The sequence below is a fragment of the Nicotiana tabacum genome, chromosome 2 (genome assembly GCF_000715075.1).
Source record: "Nicotiana tabacum cultivar K326 chromosome 2, ASM71507v2, whole genome shotgun sequence".
Taxonomy (NCBI): Eukaryota; Viridiplantae; Streptophyta; class Magnoliopsida; order Solanales; family Solanaceae; genus Nicotiana; species Nicotiana tabacum.
Genome location: NC_134081.1, coordinates 109134098 through 109149582, shown reverse-complemented (window position 1 = coordinate 109149582; position 15485 = coordinate 109134098). Strand labels below are relative to the sequence as shown.

The 15485-nt window shown below is 35.6% G+C and overlaps 1 protein-coding gene and 1 pseudogene across 1 annotated transcript; one reads left to right on the top strand and one right to left on the bottom strand.

Moving 5' to 3' along the window:
- The first annotated feature begins 2351 nt into the window (after nucleotides 1-2351).
- LOC107817387 (fasciclin-like arabinogalactan protein 21) lies at nucleotides 2352-3649 on the top strand. The gene has a single exon (XM_016643193.2). It carries the CDS (start codon nucleotides 2530-2532, stop codon nucleotides 3583-3585), a length of 1056 nt encoding a protein of 351 aa, XP_016498679.1. The 5' UTR covers nucleotides 2352-2529; the 3' UTR covers nucleotides 3586-3649.
- A 730-nt stretch (nucleotides 3650-4379) lies between these two features.
- On the bottom strand, nucleotides 4380-10124 carry LOC142167838 (disease resistance RPP13-like protein 4; annotated as a pseudogene).
- Nucleotides 10125-15485: the final 5361 nt, after the last annotated feature.

The window sequence follows — 15485 nt, the reverse complement described above, 5'->3', positions numbered from 1 at the left end:
AATATAAAATAAAAAAAAAATTATGGGGGGGGGGGGAGGGGAGGGGATTAGGGTGGATGGATGGTGCAAAAAAACGAAAAAACAGAAAATTGTAAATATAAAAAAAAAGTAAAAAATATTTTTTTTTTTGCGGGGCGGGGGTGGTGGTGGGTAGCGCAGAAAAACGAAAAAAAATATAAAATTGAAGTTGGAGGGGGTTGGGGGTTAGATGTGAGGGTAGGTGGAGTTTTTGAGAAATATTTTTCTAACTTTTTCTATAGAAGTCATTTTCCTCCAAATTCAGAAAAAATATGATATCTAGGAAAATATTTTCCAAATTATTTTATGCAACCAAACAGTGAAAAATAGAAAGATATTTTCCGGAAAATATTTTCCGTCATACCAAACACACCAAAATGAAACAATGAATTTTTAAAAAATATTTAAACTATTAGAAGTTCTCTCTTCCATCTCAATATCTAGTTTAATACTTTGACCAGCAATTTTCTGCTAATGATCCTCACAAAATAGAAAATTTATTTTTTTCATATATACTGTAGAATTGAAAACAGCTTTTCTTAATTTTAAGTAAAGCTAATTAAAAGAAAAACAGAAAAAGGGAAGAAGAAAAGAAGGAATGAGAAACAAACATAGAAAGAAAGGCAAAGTAGATAGCGGAGACAAAGGGAAAGTTTTTTGATTAATGTAATACGTATTTTGCGACTTAACCGTTCTCCTCATTAATAGCTAGAACTAATGCTACAAGGTACTCGTAATGATCATGTTCAAGGTAAGGGTGGGCGTTCGGATTTGATATGAAAATTTCGATTTGGATTTTCGAATATGAAGAAATGACGATCCAAATTTAATCCAAATGATCTTGGATTATACTCCTTCCGTTTCAATTTATGTGAACCTATTTCTTTTTTAGTCCGCGCCAAAAAGAATAACCTCTTTCCTTATTTGAAAACAATTTATCTTTATGCAATAATTTATAGCCACACAAAATATATATGCCTCATTCTACACCACAAATTCAAAAGTCTTCTCTCTTTTCTTAAACTCCGTGCCCAATCAAATGGGTTCACATAAATTGAAACGGAGGGAGTATTAGATTTCTTAAGTTCGGTTTCGGATTAATCGATTTGAATATTTCGAATTTTCAATTTTGAGCCTATATAAGGTGAGTTGTTTCTTCTTCTTACAAAAATGAACATCCAAATGAAATATTCTAGTTAAATTGCCTAAAAAGTTCCCCATTCTCCCCACAATCATGCAAGTAAAGTATTCAACTAATGAAATCATTATTAAGAAAATGCAACAGAGACATGTTTACCCGCAAATATGTACAATTGAATTTGTAACGTGATTTATATACACGTGGATTAAATTGATATGATAAAATAAAATAGCACATTACAAAGAGAATAAAATAACCATAATAGAAGAAGAACAAGCTTGGGCTCTAGACTGATCCCCGCCGAACTAAGAACAATTTGCAAATCTTAATAATAGTAATTAAGGTTTTTTTAAGAATGAGAAGAATATCAGTTTTTTTTCATACAATTATCTCATGTTCTTCGATGAGTACAAATTTCTTTATTTATAGTTATATTTGAGGAGACAAGATCCTCAAATCATGCTTTCCTTAAAGATAAATAAAAACCCCTATTGATGATCGCATAATGTTTGAGAATAAATGCTATGATTTTCTGTAACGACTGTTCGTTTAATGCTTTCTTTTCCAATCGGTTCCTAAGTTTTAAATTCTCTTCCTCGATCTTGATGTCTTCGAAATTTATGCAATACTGGATACCTGACTATACCAAGTATCAACCATCTGCGGACTCGTCCCCTACATGCCTTCACAGCCATATGTCTACTCGAGAGGCGTACACTTATAATCTATAAATTTACCCAATACAAGACATTACTAAGCCTGATTATATTAAGGAATAGTAAAATCATATCCAAATATAAGGTATTCTGACATTAATTTAGAAATTAATATTGAATATATGAGATAATGCCTAATGTGTAGGGTATTGGACTTATTACTATGGACATATAGATAAAGGACTAATGCCTAATGAGTAGCACTAAATATAAAGCATAAAAAAATTATTTTCGAATATCCAAAAAGTCCAAAGTACCAAATCCAACATCCAATATGAAATTCAAAAGTTTTAAAAATTAAATTCGAAATCCAATTTATAATCCGAATATCCAAACTAAAAATCTAAAAAGTTTGAATTTTTGCTTTGGATTTCGGATTCGTACAAAATATGTTCACCCCTACTAGAGGGAGCTCTTTATATTTGTTCGGAGGGAAAATCTCCTCTAGTTTCTTGACATCTAGAGGTTGGAGCAGCTGTTCCTATTTCATTTCCCTTGGGAAATGAAATAACGAAAATACTGAAGTGCACTATCCATTACTATAATATTCTTTCTATTGAAAGAACGTTTGTTTTTCATCTTTGTCAAACACAAAATCACAGCGCACACAGAAGAAGAAGAAGAAGAGATTCGATTGTAACTCTTACTGTAACTATGGCTAGTTCTGGTTGTCAAGGCCTATTCTTTGTAGTTCTCTCCATAATTCTTGCTTTTACAGCAATCACCACAAGCATGCATTCAAGAATATCAACCAACAACTCAAACTCATCTCACCAATTCACCAAACACGCCCTTACAATGAATGCTTCTAAAGCTCTTCGAAATCAAGGTTTCAATATCTTAGCTACTCTCCTTCAAATCTCCCCTGAAATCTTCCTCTCCACTCCTCAATCCACCATTTTTGCCGTTCAAGATTCCGCCATTGCCAAGCTCTCTGTCCCTTCTTGGGCAATGAAACAGCTCCTTCAGTACCACACTTCCCCTTACAATCTCTCTTTTCAAGAACTGTTGAAAAAATCCCAAGGAAGTTGCTTAACAACACTTTTATCTAAAAAATACATTGCTATCACAAAAACTGATTATAAACAGAACTCTGTTGAGATTAACAATGTGTTAGTTTCTCATCCTGATTTGTTTCTTGAAGAAAGTATCTCAATACATGGAGTTACTGGAGCTTTTTCTGAGTTAGATTTTCATGGAATGGACCAACACGGAGACGTTATTCGATCACCTATTTGTGAAGATCAGATATCAAGTGCAAGCACAAATGATTTCAAGAACTTGGTTGATTGGCCAAGAATCATTAAGTTACTCAGCTCCAAAGGATATGTTTCCTTTGCAATTGAGTTGCATTCTGTTCTTGATGGGATTATTCAAGATTTTGCAAATTTAAGCTATGTAACAATCTTTGCTCCACCAAATTTGGGATTTTTATCATCCCCTTCACCTTTGCTAGAAAGAATTGTAAGGCTTCATATATTGCCCCAAAGGTACACTTACACGGAATTAGCTTTCTTGCCTGACAGTTCACCCCTAAAGACATTGGTTCCAGGCCTAAATGTTACTATTTCTAAGAGCAATGTTTCGCGTATCTTGACCATTGATGGCGTGGAGATTACAGCGCCAGATATTTTCTTGTACAAGACGTTCATCATCCATGGAATTTCTCGGGCTTTTGAGTTGAAGGAGCTATCCATTTCATTCAGATAATAAGCTTTCTTACTTTGTGGATTTAAAGCATTATTAATTAGCAGCTTCTATTAAATGTATCTTTTACTTGACCATGTTTTGCTTTATTCATTTAAAATTAGATTCAAGATAGGAGTAGTAGATATGCAAGTTATAGATGAGAAATAGTACTCGGATAACTTCAACAAGTAGTGCTTCTTATGTTTAGTTTTGTAACTCCAAAATTCATGTTATTGGATGTAATAATAGACAAGCAGAGTTGATGAATGCCCTTTTACTGTTAGCTAATTTTATCAAAATTGTACTCAGGTACTATCCATACGAAAGTCTGCAGCCATAGAAAGGGTTTCACATCATTCAAAGTTATAATAAATCAGGTAGCAAGAAGAAACTAAGAAAAAAGGTGCATTTCAATTTTCAAGGGCTGATTGCTTCCTTTTTTTTCTTCATATGAATAAAAAGTTAAAATGTAAAACATACTATTAATATGATTAATATAAATGGTTGTGGATCGTTACTTAATAGGGGAACTCTGGTGTTAACTCTTCCAGTTTGGAATCTACTGTGAGGATTTGGTAGAACAATTGATCACCTGTCTATTATATGAAATCTGTATTCGAATAAAGACTCGACAAACATGCCACTGATACTTATTATTTTGTAAAACAAGCACACAGTTGCAAAGAAGACATCACTATGCTAACAGCATAATGTGGTACCAGTTTTCCAAACCAAAAAAGAAAGAAAGAACAGAAGATAGAAAGGAAAACAATGCATGATTGTGTACTGAAACTGAAAATTGGAATCCTATATGTTCAGTGCATGTCATAAAATTCTCCTTCATTGCCTTCATCGTGGCACTAGATCACATCTTGTTCTTTCTTGTCTTCCTCCTCTTCAAAATCCTAAACCTTCAACATTACATAGGAACGATTCCAGCGAATTGTAGTAGCTGACTTCCAAGTATTTGAGGGCAGGCATTGCACTTTGGGGTTTATCCATGCTGCTGTGGTTTCTCCAAGGAAGTGCCTTAGTATAAAATTCTTCGATACGTGTTGGTGGTGAGAAGTTGTCCAGCTTCCTTATGATGTCCTTGTCTTCAAAGTCACATGCATTGATCGATAGCACCCTTAATAGTTGAAGTTGTTTCAGTGCAGCCGATTCCTTGTCCTCTATCACGCTTTCTTCTGTTATGTCTAATTGCAATACCCGAAGTTGAGTTAGTGCTACGACCTCACTCAGGCGACAAGCTTCTGTTGTTGCTGGATTTGGTATCTTGAATCCATACAACTCTTCAAGATTGGAAAGCCTAGAGAGACCTTAAGGTAAGCATGAAAAAGATGGACAATTTCGAACATCTAAAATTGATGTTGGTAGCTTTTTCAGTTCCTTGCATTCTCTAAGAACCAGTATTTGTAGCCCCCATAATTCCTAACCAGATCTGGAACTTCATCCAACTTTACAACATCTCTAAGATTCAAATAAGCTAACCGCTTTAGTGATGTGATCCAGTACCAAAGAAATGTTCTCTATCTTGACATGTGACAAGTCCAAGACCCTAAGAGTCTTGATTTCAGCTAGAGCAATATTCCTACTGAAGCCAATGCAATTTGTTGTAGTGAGAAGAAGAGCTCTTAGCTTTGAGTTTCCAGCCAAGGACTGGATAGTTGCATCTTTAGTCACCCGCAAGTGCCTAGAGTTAACTGTGTCTATGTGTTTACCTCTATTAAAGTTACAGAATGTCTCTTCTTCTGCAACTAGAATTGTCATGTCCCGGACCCTGTCATGCATCTTGCATCAAAGTGTCTTCTTTGAGCAGCTTCAACCAATTAAAAGCTAATTCTCTTGCAGTTTCTGTGCCATTGCCACGGACAAATCCTTCCCCTACTGACCAACGTATCAATTGTTCAGCCTCAATTTTATGATCATCTAGATATATTGAGAAGCACAAAATGCACTGCTTTAGATGAGCATCATAACTTACCTGCAAAGAAGCCATTACAGAGATGTTGCTTTCACTATCCGATACTAATTTCTCTCGAAAATTCTTATCGGCCTAGCTCCACTCCCCTAGTGAATGTGGTTTTGATGGCTAGAGGAAGACCACAACACTTTCCCACTATCTCTTTTCCAACTTCTTCCAATTGAGGATTACACTTTCCTTTAATTGATCCTCATTTCTTGATGTGATATTTTATATTCATCCAAAGACTTTGTCATTTGCTGCCATCTGATTTGCTAATGTTAGAAGATGGATTATGGTTGTCTTGCTATGGATCCCAAATTGCATCAGCCTTAGATCTTAATTGTCCTGTATTCACCACTCAAAATTTTGGTAACAACTATGAATATTTCACCACTCAAAATTTCCTTGTCAAGATTCAGGATTTTTTTTAAAAAAAAAGTTCGTAGAAAAATTATTCCGAATTGACTAAAATGAGAAGGAAAAATGTTCTGGTAAAGATGTTCCTCAATTCTATAATCACGAATCTCAAAGTCGCGATAGCAATACAGAACGTAACAAGGACGAGTGGTGGGAACCTGAGCTAAGCCCTTGGCTAATATAGAACTTTAAAATTGTAATGTAACAATGCTTTTCAAATCCTCCTATCTAGCTATTACATCCTACTGTAATAATTCTGGCTAAGAAGAATTTCCATGTTGTGGCATATATTCACGGATCTCCTGGATTCTTATGTGGCCAACTAATTATTTGACCTGCTGCAAAAAACATTTAGCTCTCCAGATTCATTTACTAGCCTGATTAGCTGAGTTCTGCCAGATTCTGCCAAACTCTTTTTTTTGTCCCCTCCCAAGTGTTGCAAAGTATTGGATTAATGGAAATGTCCAAGTCTAAGAAGGTAATGTGTTCACATATGAGTTTTATAAAATTTGGAAATCTAAAGAAGCTATTCTAAAGCTTCTAGTAAGTCATATGAAATGATACGAGCAACTATAATACAATATGCATTAAGTGTATTCGTTAGCGCAACGAATACAACTAAGACGAAGTACAGAAAGACATGGGTGTATACAAAGATACATACAACAAAAATACAGAGGTATATACATGGGATTTGCCAGAAAATTCCTCCCTTGGAATACAGAAATACATGTGAATTTGCTATAAAATTCAAATATAGCCAGGAATGATAATCTATACTATATTAAAAGTGGGAAGCCTTAAACTAGAAATTTGAATTACCTAAATACCCTTCTAAATAACTTAAATACCTACTTATTAAAAAAAAAAAAAAACACACACAACCACCCCCAACGCTTCATACTCCAAACAGTCACAACCTTTCCATAAACTTTACATTCATTCTTGTGTAAATATGACAAAGCCACATTAAGTCACGATGGTTGATAAAATTTCTAGAACTCACCAAACATATATGAAGGATTAGTTCCGTACCATAACGTTAAATTTGCATATTCTTAATTAAAATAAAAAAGGCTATTTATGCAATTTTGCCTGAAAAGAAAACAAAAGGAACATTGTATATGAGGAGAACAACATGTTATTCATGATCATCCACCTCTATCATCCTTATTCTCTAGACTGGTAAGCAAACTTACAAAGAGCATTATGGTGCTAACAATACACATAGTATAAATTCTATTTGAGCAAAGGCAATAATCTTTTGTTTTGGAGTAGATTTCAGAGTTTCACTCATCGCGGAAAAGAAAATGTGACTACTTTTTCTGAAAATTGAAGATAATAAGATTATGTTTTGCGAAGAATTAACAGAAAATATATCGCGCAATGCGCATAAAAATGATGAAGGCCCTTGTTTAAAAGCATGAAAAGCCACCACGTTTAGTCACAACGGTTGGCAGAATCTATAGCATGACGATTAATTTGGCACAATATTTACTTTGATTATATTCATTTGGTGAAAAAACAGGATAATTATTTCTTGATGCCATGAATTTTCAGAACTACGTGAATAATATCAGAAAGCAAACAAAGAGACGAACAAATAATATACTTAGTTGGAATAGTCACAACCTTATGTTGCAACATCAAATAGATTTTACACTCATAGAATTAAATTTTTTATTTGAAAACGAGTTTCTTTTCATTGCAGTAATCTCAAGGAAATCAACATACGACCGGCTTTTTGACTACGGCAAATTGCCTCCAAAATTGTTAATTGAACAATTTTGGGTTGAGCAACAACGTCAGAGTAGTGAATCAAAGAAAAAGCCTTTCAGGTTTAATTTTCTTAACTTTGCTTATTCTTTATTAATTTTATCTATTATGCCCTATGTTATTTTTATGAAGAGCTTTGTTCTCTATATGGCCAAAAATACCATACTTGTGGAAATAATTTCTCCAGGTAATACAACAAGAAGCCTTATAGGAAATCAAAAAGTATTGTTCTGGCCAAATAAAAAATAAAAAATTCTGAAATCAGGATTCCAATACATAGATTTTGATGTTCATGAAAAATTAATCGTGTCGTTCGTGAGATATAAAGTTTGATTTCTTCTTCTACAACTCATGATTAGCAATATTTGATGCTACAATTTTGGAAGAAGACAAAGTTAAACTCTAAACTAATGAACCAAGGAGAGACATCAATACGAGATTAATTTTATTTTCTTTCTCCCGACTTACTATTAATATTTTGGCAAAGGTCCAAATATACCCATGTACTATTGGGTTATCTATACTCCTGCAGTCATATTTTGGGTTCAAATATACCTCTTATTTAAACGGGGAGACACGTGTCATCGTCCTGTTGGCCAATTCTAAATATCTCCTAATTAATTAAAAAGACTCATTACCCATATCCGAAAAGCAATTTTCTAAAGCAATTTGTTTTTTGTAAAAACTGAAAAAAATAATTTTCTTTTTTACAAAAAACTGAAAAAAAACGAAAATAATTTTTTTCCAGTTTTTACAAAAAAACTGCTTTAAAAAAAATTGAAAAATATTTTCTAAAATAATGTTTTTGTAAAAACTGAAAAGCAATTTTCTAAAGCAATATTTTTAAAAACCAAACAGGAAAAAGCTGAATGTTTTTTTACTAAAAACTGAAAAAATTGAAAATATTTTTTTTTTCAGTTTTTAGAAAAATAATGCTTTAAAAAAAACTGAAAAATAATTTCTAAAGCAATTACTTTTGTAAAAACTAAAAAAAACTGAAAAGCAATTTTCTAAAGCAATATTTTTGTCAAAACTGAAAAAACAAATATTTTTTTTTCAGTTTGTAGATTAAAAACATTCAGTTTTTTCCAGTTTTAAATTTCTTTAGAAAATTGTTTTTCAGTTTTTTTTTTTAGTTTTTACAAAAATATTGTTTTAGAAAATATTTTTCAGTTTTGTTTAAAGCATTCGTTTTTTCAGTTTTTAGTAAAAATAAATTCAGTTTTTTCCAGTATTTACAAAAAAAAATTGCTTTAGAAAATTGCTTTTCGGGTATGGGTAATAGGTCTTTTTAATTAATTAAGAGATATTTAGAAATGGCCAACAGGACGATGACACGTGTCTCTCCATTTAAATGAGGGGTATATTTGAACCCAAAGTATAACTGCAGGGGTATAAATAACTCAATAGTAAAACGAGGGGTATTCTTATACCATTTTCAAAATTACATGGGTATATTTAGACCTTTTTCGTTAATATTTTCCCCTGGCGAGATTCTAGCCTGGCTATATGCATTTCTACCAATGATTAATATGGATATATTACTATATGATGTTGAATGCATGCAAGTTAGACATTCTATATATGATTAAAAGCTATACTTATTATTATTTCTTACAAAAATGAAGATGAGTTAGCTTATACTTTTGATTATATGCATGAATTCATGAGAGGAGAATTTTCAAGTGTGCAGGATGTGAACTAGACTTATCTTAATACTTGAAAATTATTTTAAGATCATAAAATAAAATAAATCTATTTTATTTAGACATTACTTCTGGTTTCCTTGGAGGTTGAAGGCTTTGATATATTGAATGTATATTTGTGATGAGGAACATAATATATATAATACATGACTCGGTATTTAATATGGGTCCTGGTTATGATAGAACAATCGAAACAGATCAAAGGAACATACATCAAGAATATCGTCTATAAAAAAGTATTAAGCGAGATATGTTTAAGCACGCATATAATTGTACTTCATAAAATCAAATTAAATAACAAAAAACTCACACATATCTAATTAAACTTTCATTTTTCATGTTTGTAGGTTCAGACAATATGATCCAATTATCTTGACCCCGACATACGACGTGCCACAATATTGATCTTTCACAGAAACTTGTATTTTATTCTTTCACATATAACTATTTAATCAAAATTTTATTGTTATAATATTTATACTATTTTACTTAAATATGTATTACTTGACTCAGCATACACGTGCAACGCACGAGTCGAGAAACTAGTTTTCTAAAAATGTAGTTACGAATGATAAATACAGTGTATAAGTTAGCTACATCATGTGATTTTTCATTGCGAGAAATACTTTCAGCCGGCTAAAAAGGGTATCTTACATAAATGCCAAATAAGGTCTAACTTACTAACCTCTAGCCATTAATCATAGACTTACCAAACCTAGCCAAACACATATAAGAATTAAAAATCTAAATACATAAGGTACTTTCTTTTCGAGAATCACATGCAAAGATCTCCTTCCATATTTTTAAGTGTGATTAACAAAATAAGGTGATGAAATATAGGTACCTAATAAGGTGATGAAATACAAAAAATATATATATACAATATTCCAAAATCTAAGCAAAAAAGGAACTTTTTCAATGGGTATAGTTGAAATTCATTGAAAACATATAGATAAGTCAATATACAAAATTTGAGGAAGATTGGAGGTGATTTGAACTGATTTTGTATCAAAATTCGTAATCAAATCAAGTTCAAAAAATTCTCTACAATACATGTATCAAACATGTATCACGCATGTATCACACACACAGGTATACATGGATATACATGTGATACACATTTGATATAAATATAGTACACTAATGATACACAGTGTGATACATATATCATTTTTTTCATGTTCATCTTCTACCTTGAATTTTCATTTTAAACCACCTCAAAACTCCATCAAATCATCCCAAAACTGAGATTCAAACTCCTTAATATGTACTCAATCTATTCTAATAACACCCACTCAAAAGAAAGCAAAAATTTGACATTTTTGGCTACAAATAGCTAATTGGCTAAGATTGGTAAGATTTAGATAATATTTATAATATTTTATGAATTGATCAATTTTTATAATAAGCTACTTATAAATTGACATAGCTAGTAGTTTCCCATAAATTGAGATTTTTTGTTTGGGCTTTGTTGACTCTGCTTTTTATTTCTGGAAGAGGTGTTAGTTACAAAAGCCTGAGAGGCCATCCCTCTTGGACTCCGGCCCAAGATGTTCTTCCACAGACAGTTTTAGCTAAGTTTATCGAAATTAATAGCAAGAAATATTATTCATGGTTGATAATTTTTAAAAATCTTTTCTTAAAAAGTTTCCTAGAATTAATATTGGAAGAAGAATTAGAGAGGATACCAAAAAAATAAAAGAAATAAAGAATGAATAACAATTAACATCAACTTCAACAATAATAATATTAGGAGTTTGTAATGAAAAACTTCCAAACATCTATAGCTATATATCCATTACGTTATCTTCTTAGAAAGGAAAAATAAGTTAAAAAGATTGATTAACTCAATTATTCCACAATTATTGTTCAATTGACAAGTGCTGAAACAAAAGTCGTCTAATTAAATTTACAGGTGGCTGCATGATAGCTGATATACGTAGTGACTCGTACATTATTGAGACTAGTATAGCCATAGTGTGCAAATGGTAGAGGTTAAGAAGATGTTGATTGCTAGCTATTTATAAATGAAGATGTCACGTTCATACGTGCTTCATTATCCACAATTTCATGCAACCATTGTAGGGGACAAATGGACTCTAATTAAGCTAAAAACTATCATAATCATCTCCCTTTCAGTGTCTTTTGCTTTTGGATCTGACAGCCGGACAGGTTTCGTTCCACTTTTTCTATTCACAAATTTCCTAGAAAAATGTCTTCTCATATTTTTCCATTTCGAAAGACGTTTAGGTGAAGTGCATTGGTTCCATTTTTTGCAATTAATTTCAAGACAATTGTGGTAAACTTTGGCCCCATTTGTAAGCCAATGCAACTGCACGAGTGATCTTGCGTAAAAGTTTTCACTGTTGCACTACAGGTTTAGGATTGGCCAAGACTTGTCAATAAATGTGGAGTACTCAAATGGCCTCATTATACATGCATCTAAAGTGCAATTCAGATTCTATGGTTCATGCTTTGCAATATGGCGATATTACGAACATAGTCTTTTGCGATATGATATATCAGAACTGGTCAACTTGCTTAATCTTTTCTATGATCCGTCATGTCAAGTAGACTTTAATTAAAAGAGTCCAGATGATAAAGTTTAGCAATCAACGGCCGAGTGTCGTGTCATGTGTTTACCCGAAAAATCGGATAACGTTAAATTTAAATATGGTTCTAAGGGTATGCAAATTTCTTTGATATAAAATAACAATACATGTATTTTTGCTGTGAAAATAGAAAATGATGGAAGGGAAGACTGAAAAATATTATAAGAACAAGCACAATGAAATCTTAATGTCCCTCCCCTATTGCAGTCTATCTCCCCTTTTATACTAGAGGGTCACTGCTTTATTTGTAACAACATAAAATAATATATATAGTGGAGAACCCATGATGGTTTGTCTCTCCCTTGATTCTCGCCAAGATTCTCTCCCTTGGTGCGGTTGTAACGGCTCTTGTCTTGCGAGCTTGGCACTGACTCGAGCTTGGTGCTAGATCGAATCCCCAGTCTTAGTTCGAGCTCGGTTCTGCCTTGGAGCATCGATATTCGGGGCTTGTGTCGGTCGTCGTTACCCCGTAGTCCGATCCGGACGCGGGTTCGATAATGATATCGAGTTTTGCGGTTGATTGGTCTTATAGCTCGAAGCTCGACGTCTCTACTTCGAAATTCGTCCGAGCTCGCCATGCGGATATCCTTCGATTGAAACGTCATTGTCTCGACCGGTCTTTATGATTGAGAATCGGTTTTGACCGTACACAGATAGTCCCCTCGTTTCTCGGAAAGGATGTGGCGAGGAACGATATGATTTCCCTGCGGATCGATCAAATTTATGCCGACATTTCTATCAAACCTGATCTCGACGTATGTGATGGCTGTCCCATCGGCTCGGTTTTACCGAGGCATTTAATGTGTGTCTATAAATAATCTTTTCACACAACTTTTACCATTTTTGCGCCTTCTCTTCCTCCAGACTTTCCTATTTATCCTCTCTACTTTGCTGCTACGGGGCCGTTCATACCAGAATTTTGGTGCTGTCTATTTCTTCCCTTGCACTCTTTCCTTTCAAATCAATGGCGAAAACTTCCAAAACTGTACCTCAGAAGGAAAAAGCCTCTTCCTCACGGCCATCTGATGATAAGGCACTGGTGGAGCCGTCAGTTCATGACTATGTTCCTGGCCCGTGCATTTTGAAAATCGATTTTAAGGTGGAGAACCCTTCCTCCGTTCCGGGTCGATGTGAACACGTATCGATGTATACATGCTCTATAACGGAGTATCACCTCGAGGCCGTCCGAAAAGACTGCAACTGGGGTTCCGAGGTCGTGCTGCAAATTCCGTCTTCCGACAAAGATGTTACCACTTACGTGGAGGGGTTTTTAAGTGTTTACACTTATCCCTTCACACTGGGACTCGTCGACCCGGTGATTATTGATTTCTGCAAAAGGTATCAAGTCACCCTTGGCCAAATCCATCCCTCTTTATGGCGTATAGTGATCTTATTGCGCTTCTTCTCTATCAAAGCCGGAGGGTTGGATTTTTCTTTGAACCACCTCATCCGACTGTATCGGCCTTAGATCTTTCGAGGACTAATCAGACTTCATCGTCGGGCATCGAAGGCATTGATGTCGAGCATCGATGAAGACAAGGATCGAGGTTGGATTGGTTGTTATATCCGAGTGAGGACCCGTGATATCATTCCGGAGGAGAAGATGTCGTTCCCTGAGGAATGGAATTTTGACCGTAAGTGATTTTTGTTCACTTTTCAGGTGCTTTTCTGATTTTTTTTGATGTCCTTCCCTGATGTTCAACTGCCCCTTGGATGCCACAACCGGTGCCCGACCTCGAGGACTGGGTTCGGAAGTTGGCCTCAACCTTCTCTTACGCCGAGCGCCCTTGGCTTGATTTGGCAAAAGGCAGATGGGAGGCCAAGAAACATGGTGAGGTTTGCTTCTTGTTTCCTTCGAAGTATTCTTTGCGTTCTATTTGTTACCGATTTCCTCTTGTGTAGGTGTAACCAGGGATGCCGTTTTGAGGCCTTCGAGCGGCGAGGAAAGAAACAAGTCTCTGGTCCCTAAACATGGGGAAGATAAGAAGCGAAAAGCTTCCTCTCGGTCAGAGGACCGCAAGCCCAAAACTCGCAGGGTGAAGAGAAAAACAATTGCCCTTTCGATTGACTCGGTCCAACGACTGAGAGAAGAAGAAGAAAATAGCTCCTCGGCTTTGGTAGTTCGGTCTACGGAGGCCATCGAGGTTGCCAGAGCTCCCGAGCCGATGGTGGCTGTACCTGTCGGGGTTGTTCCCGAAGACCAGAATCTCGACCGGAGTACTCCGAGCGATTTGCTCGGGGCTATGACAATGGGTGATTCGCCTTCTCTTCCATCTTTTTCTGAGGAGGCGCTGAAGGAAGCTCGAGAATTGAAGACTCCTGATATCGACGCAGGCTCTGGTGCAGGGGATCCTTTCGGGGATTGTTTTACTGGAGTCGACGACGGTTCCGATATCGGTGATGCTTCTCTTTTATTGGAGGAGGCTCAGCGTTTCATTACTTGGGTAATGATTCTTCCATACTTCGTTTATTTGTTCTTTTCCATACTTGACTCTTGTTTCTTACTGTGCAGGCCATTGGTAGGTTTCAAGTCGATTTTAGCCAGTGTGAGCCCGAGCTCCGGAAGGTCTCAGGTGAGAGAGATGCCCTGCGGCTTCTTTGCAGCCAAAAGGACGAGGCTATAAAGGACCTCCAAGTGGATTTGGCTAAGGTCCGTGAAGAAGGGGTCGATCTCGATAAACAGGTGAGTCTCGTTCGGTTAAAGTATGGGTCTGACTCAACCGTGGAAGTTAACCCTTCATTGTCTCAGTTGCAGCAAAAGATCAAAAAGATCGGGTTACTTCGAGAAGAAGTCGATCAAATCCGAGCTGAATGCAATCGGTAGAAGGGGACCCTCGACCGCCTGGCAGCGGAAAAAGAAACCATCTTAACAAAATTATTATCGGCTGACGTTCAACTTCGAAGTGTCAAGCAAAAGGGGTCGGTTCAAGCTAAGAAGATCGAGGAGATTGAAACACGACTTGCTGAGGCTAAGGCGGAGGTTGAGTCATCGAAAGGCTTGGCAGTTAAGTCCATTGCTGTATATCAGGCTGATGCTAAGGCTGCTCGGATGGAGGCCCAGGAAGCGGCGAAGACCGCCGATACTCGAGCTCATTGGGTTGCCGAACTTGCTAAGTGTAGGTCTCGGAGGGAGACCCTCGAGGAGATACACGCTCGAGGTTTCGACCTTGCCGAAGAGGTAAAAAAGGCAAAAGAGATCGAAGCGGAAGTGAAGCCTTGGCTTCTGACGATGATGCAAAAGCGGATCCGAGGACAGGGAAGAGCTCGACCAGGAAGCTTAGTTTCTAATTCTTGATGTTTGTACATTAATCTCGTAGGCAAATTTTGTATATACATGTGTAATCAGGTCGACTTGTTTTTGTTTTGTGAAGACTTTTAATCGAATGTTGACCTTGTAGTTTCTCTGATCGATCAGATTTGTAGCCCTTGGGTTTGCTTGTTGAG

Bases quoted from the DNA above. Each gene is read 5' to 3' on its own strand.
- LOC107817387 (XM_016643193.2), top strand. From the start codon at position 2,530: ATGGCTAGTTCTGGTTGTCAAGGCCTATTCTTTGTAGTTCTCTCCATA.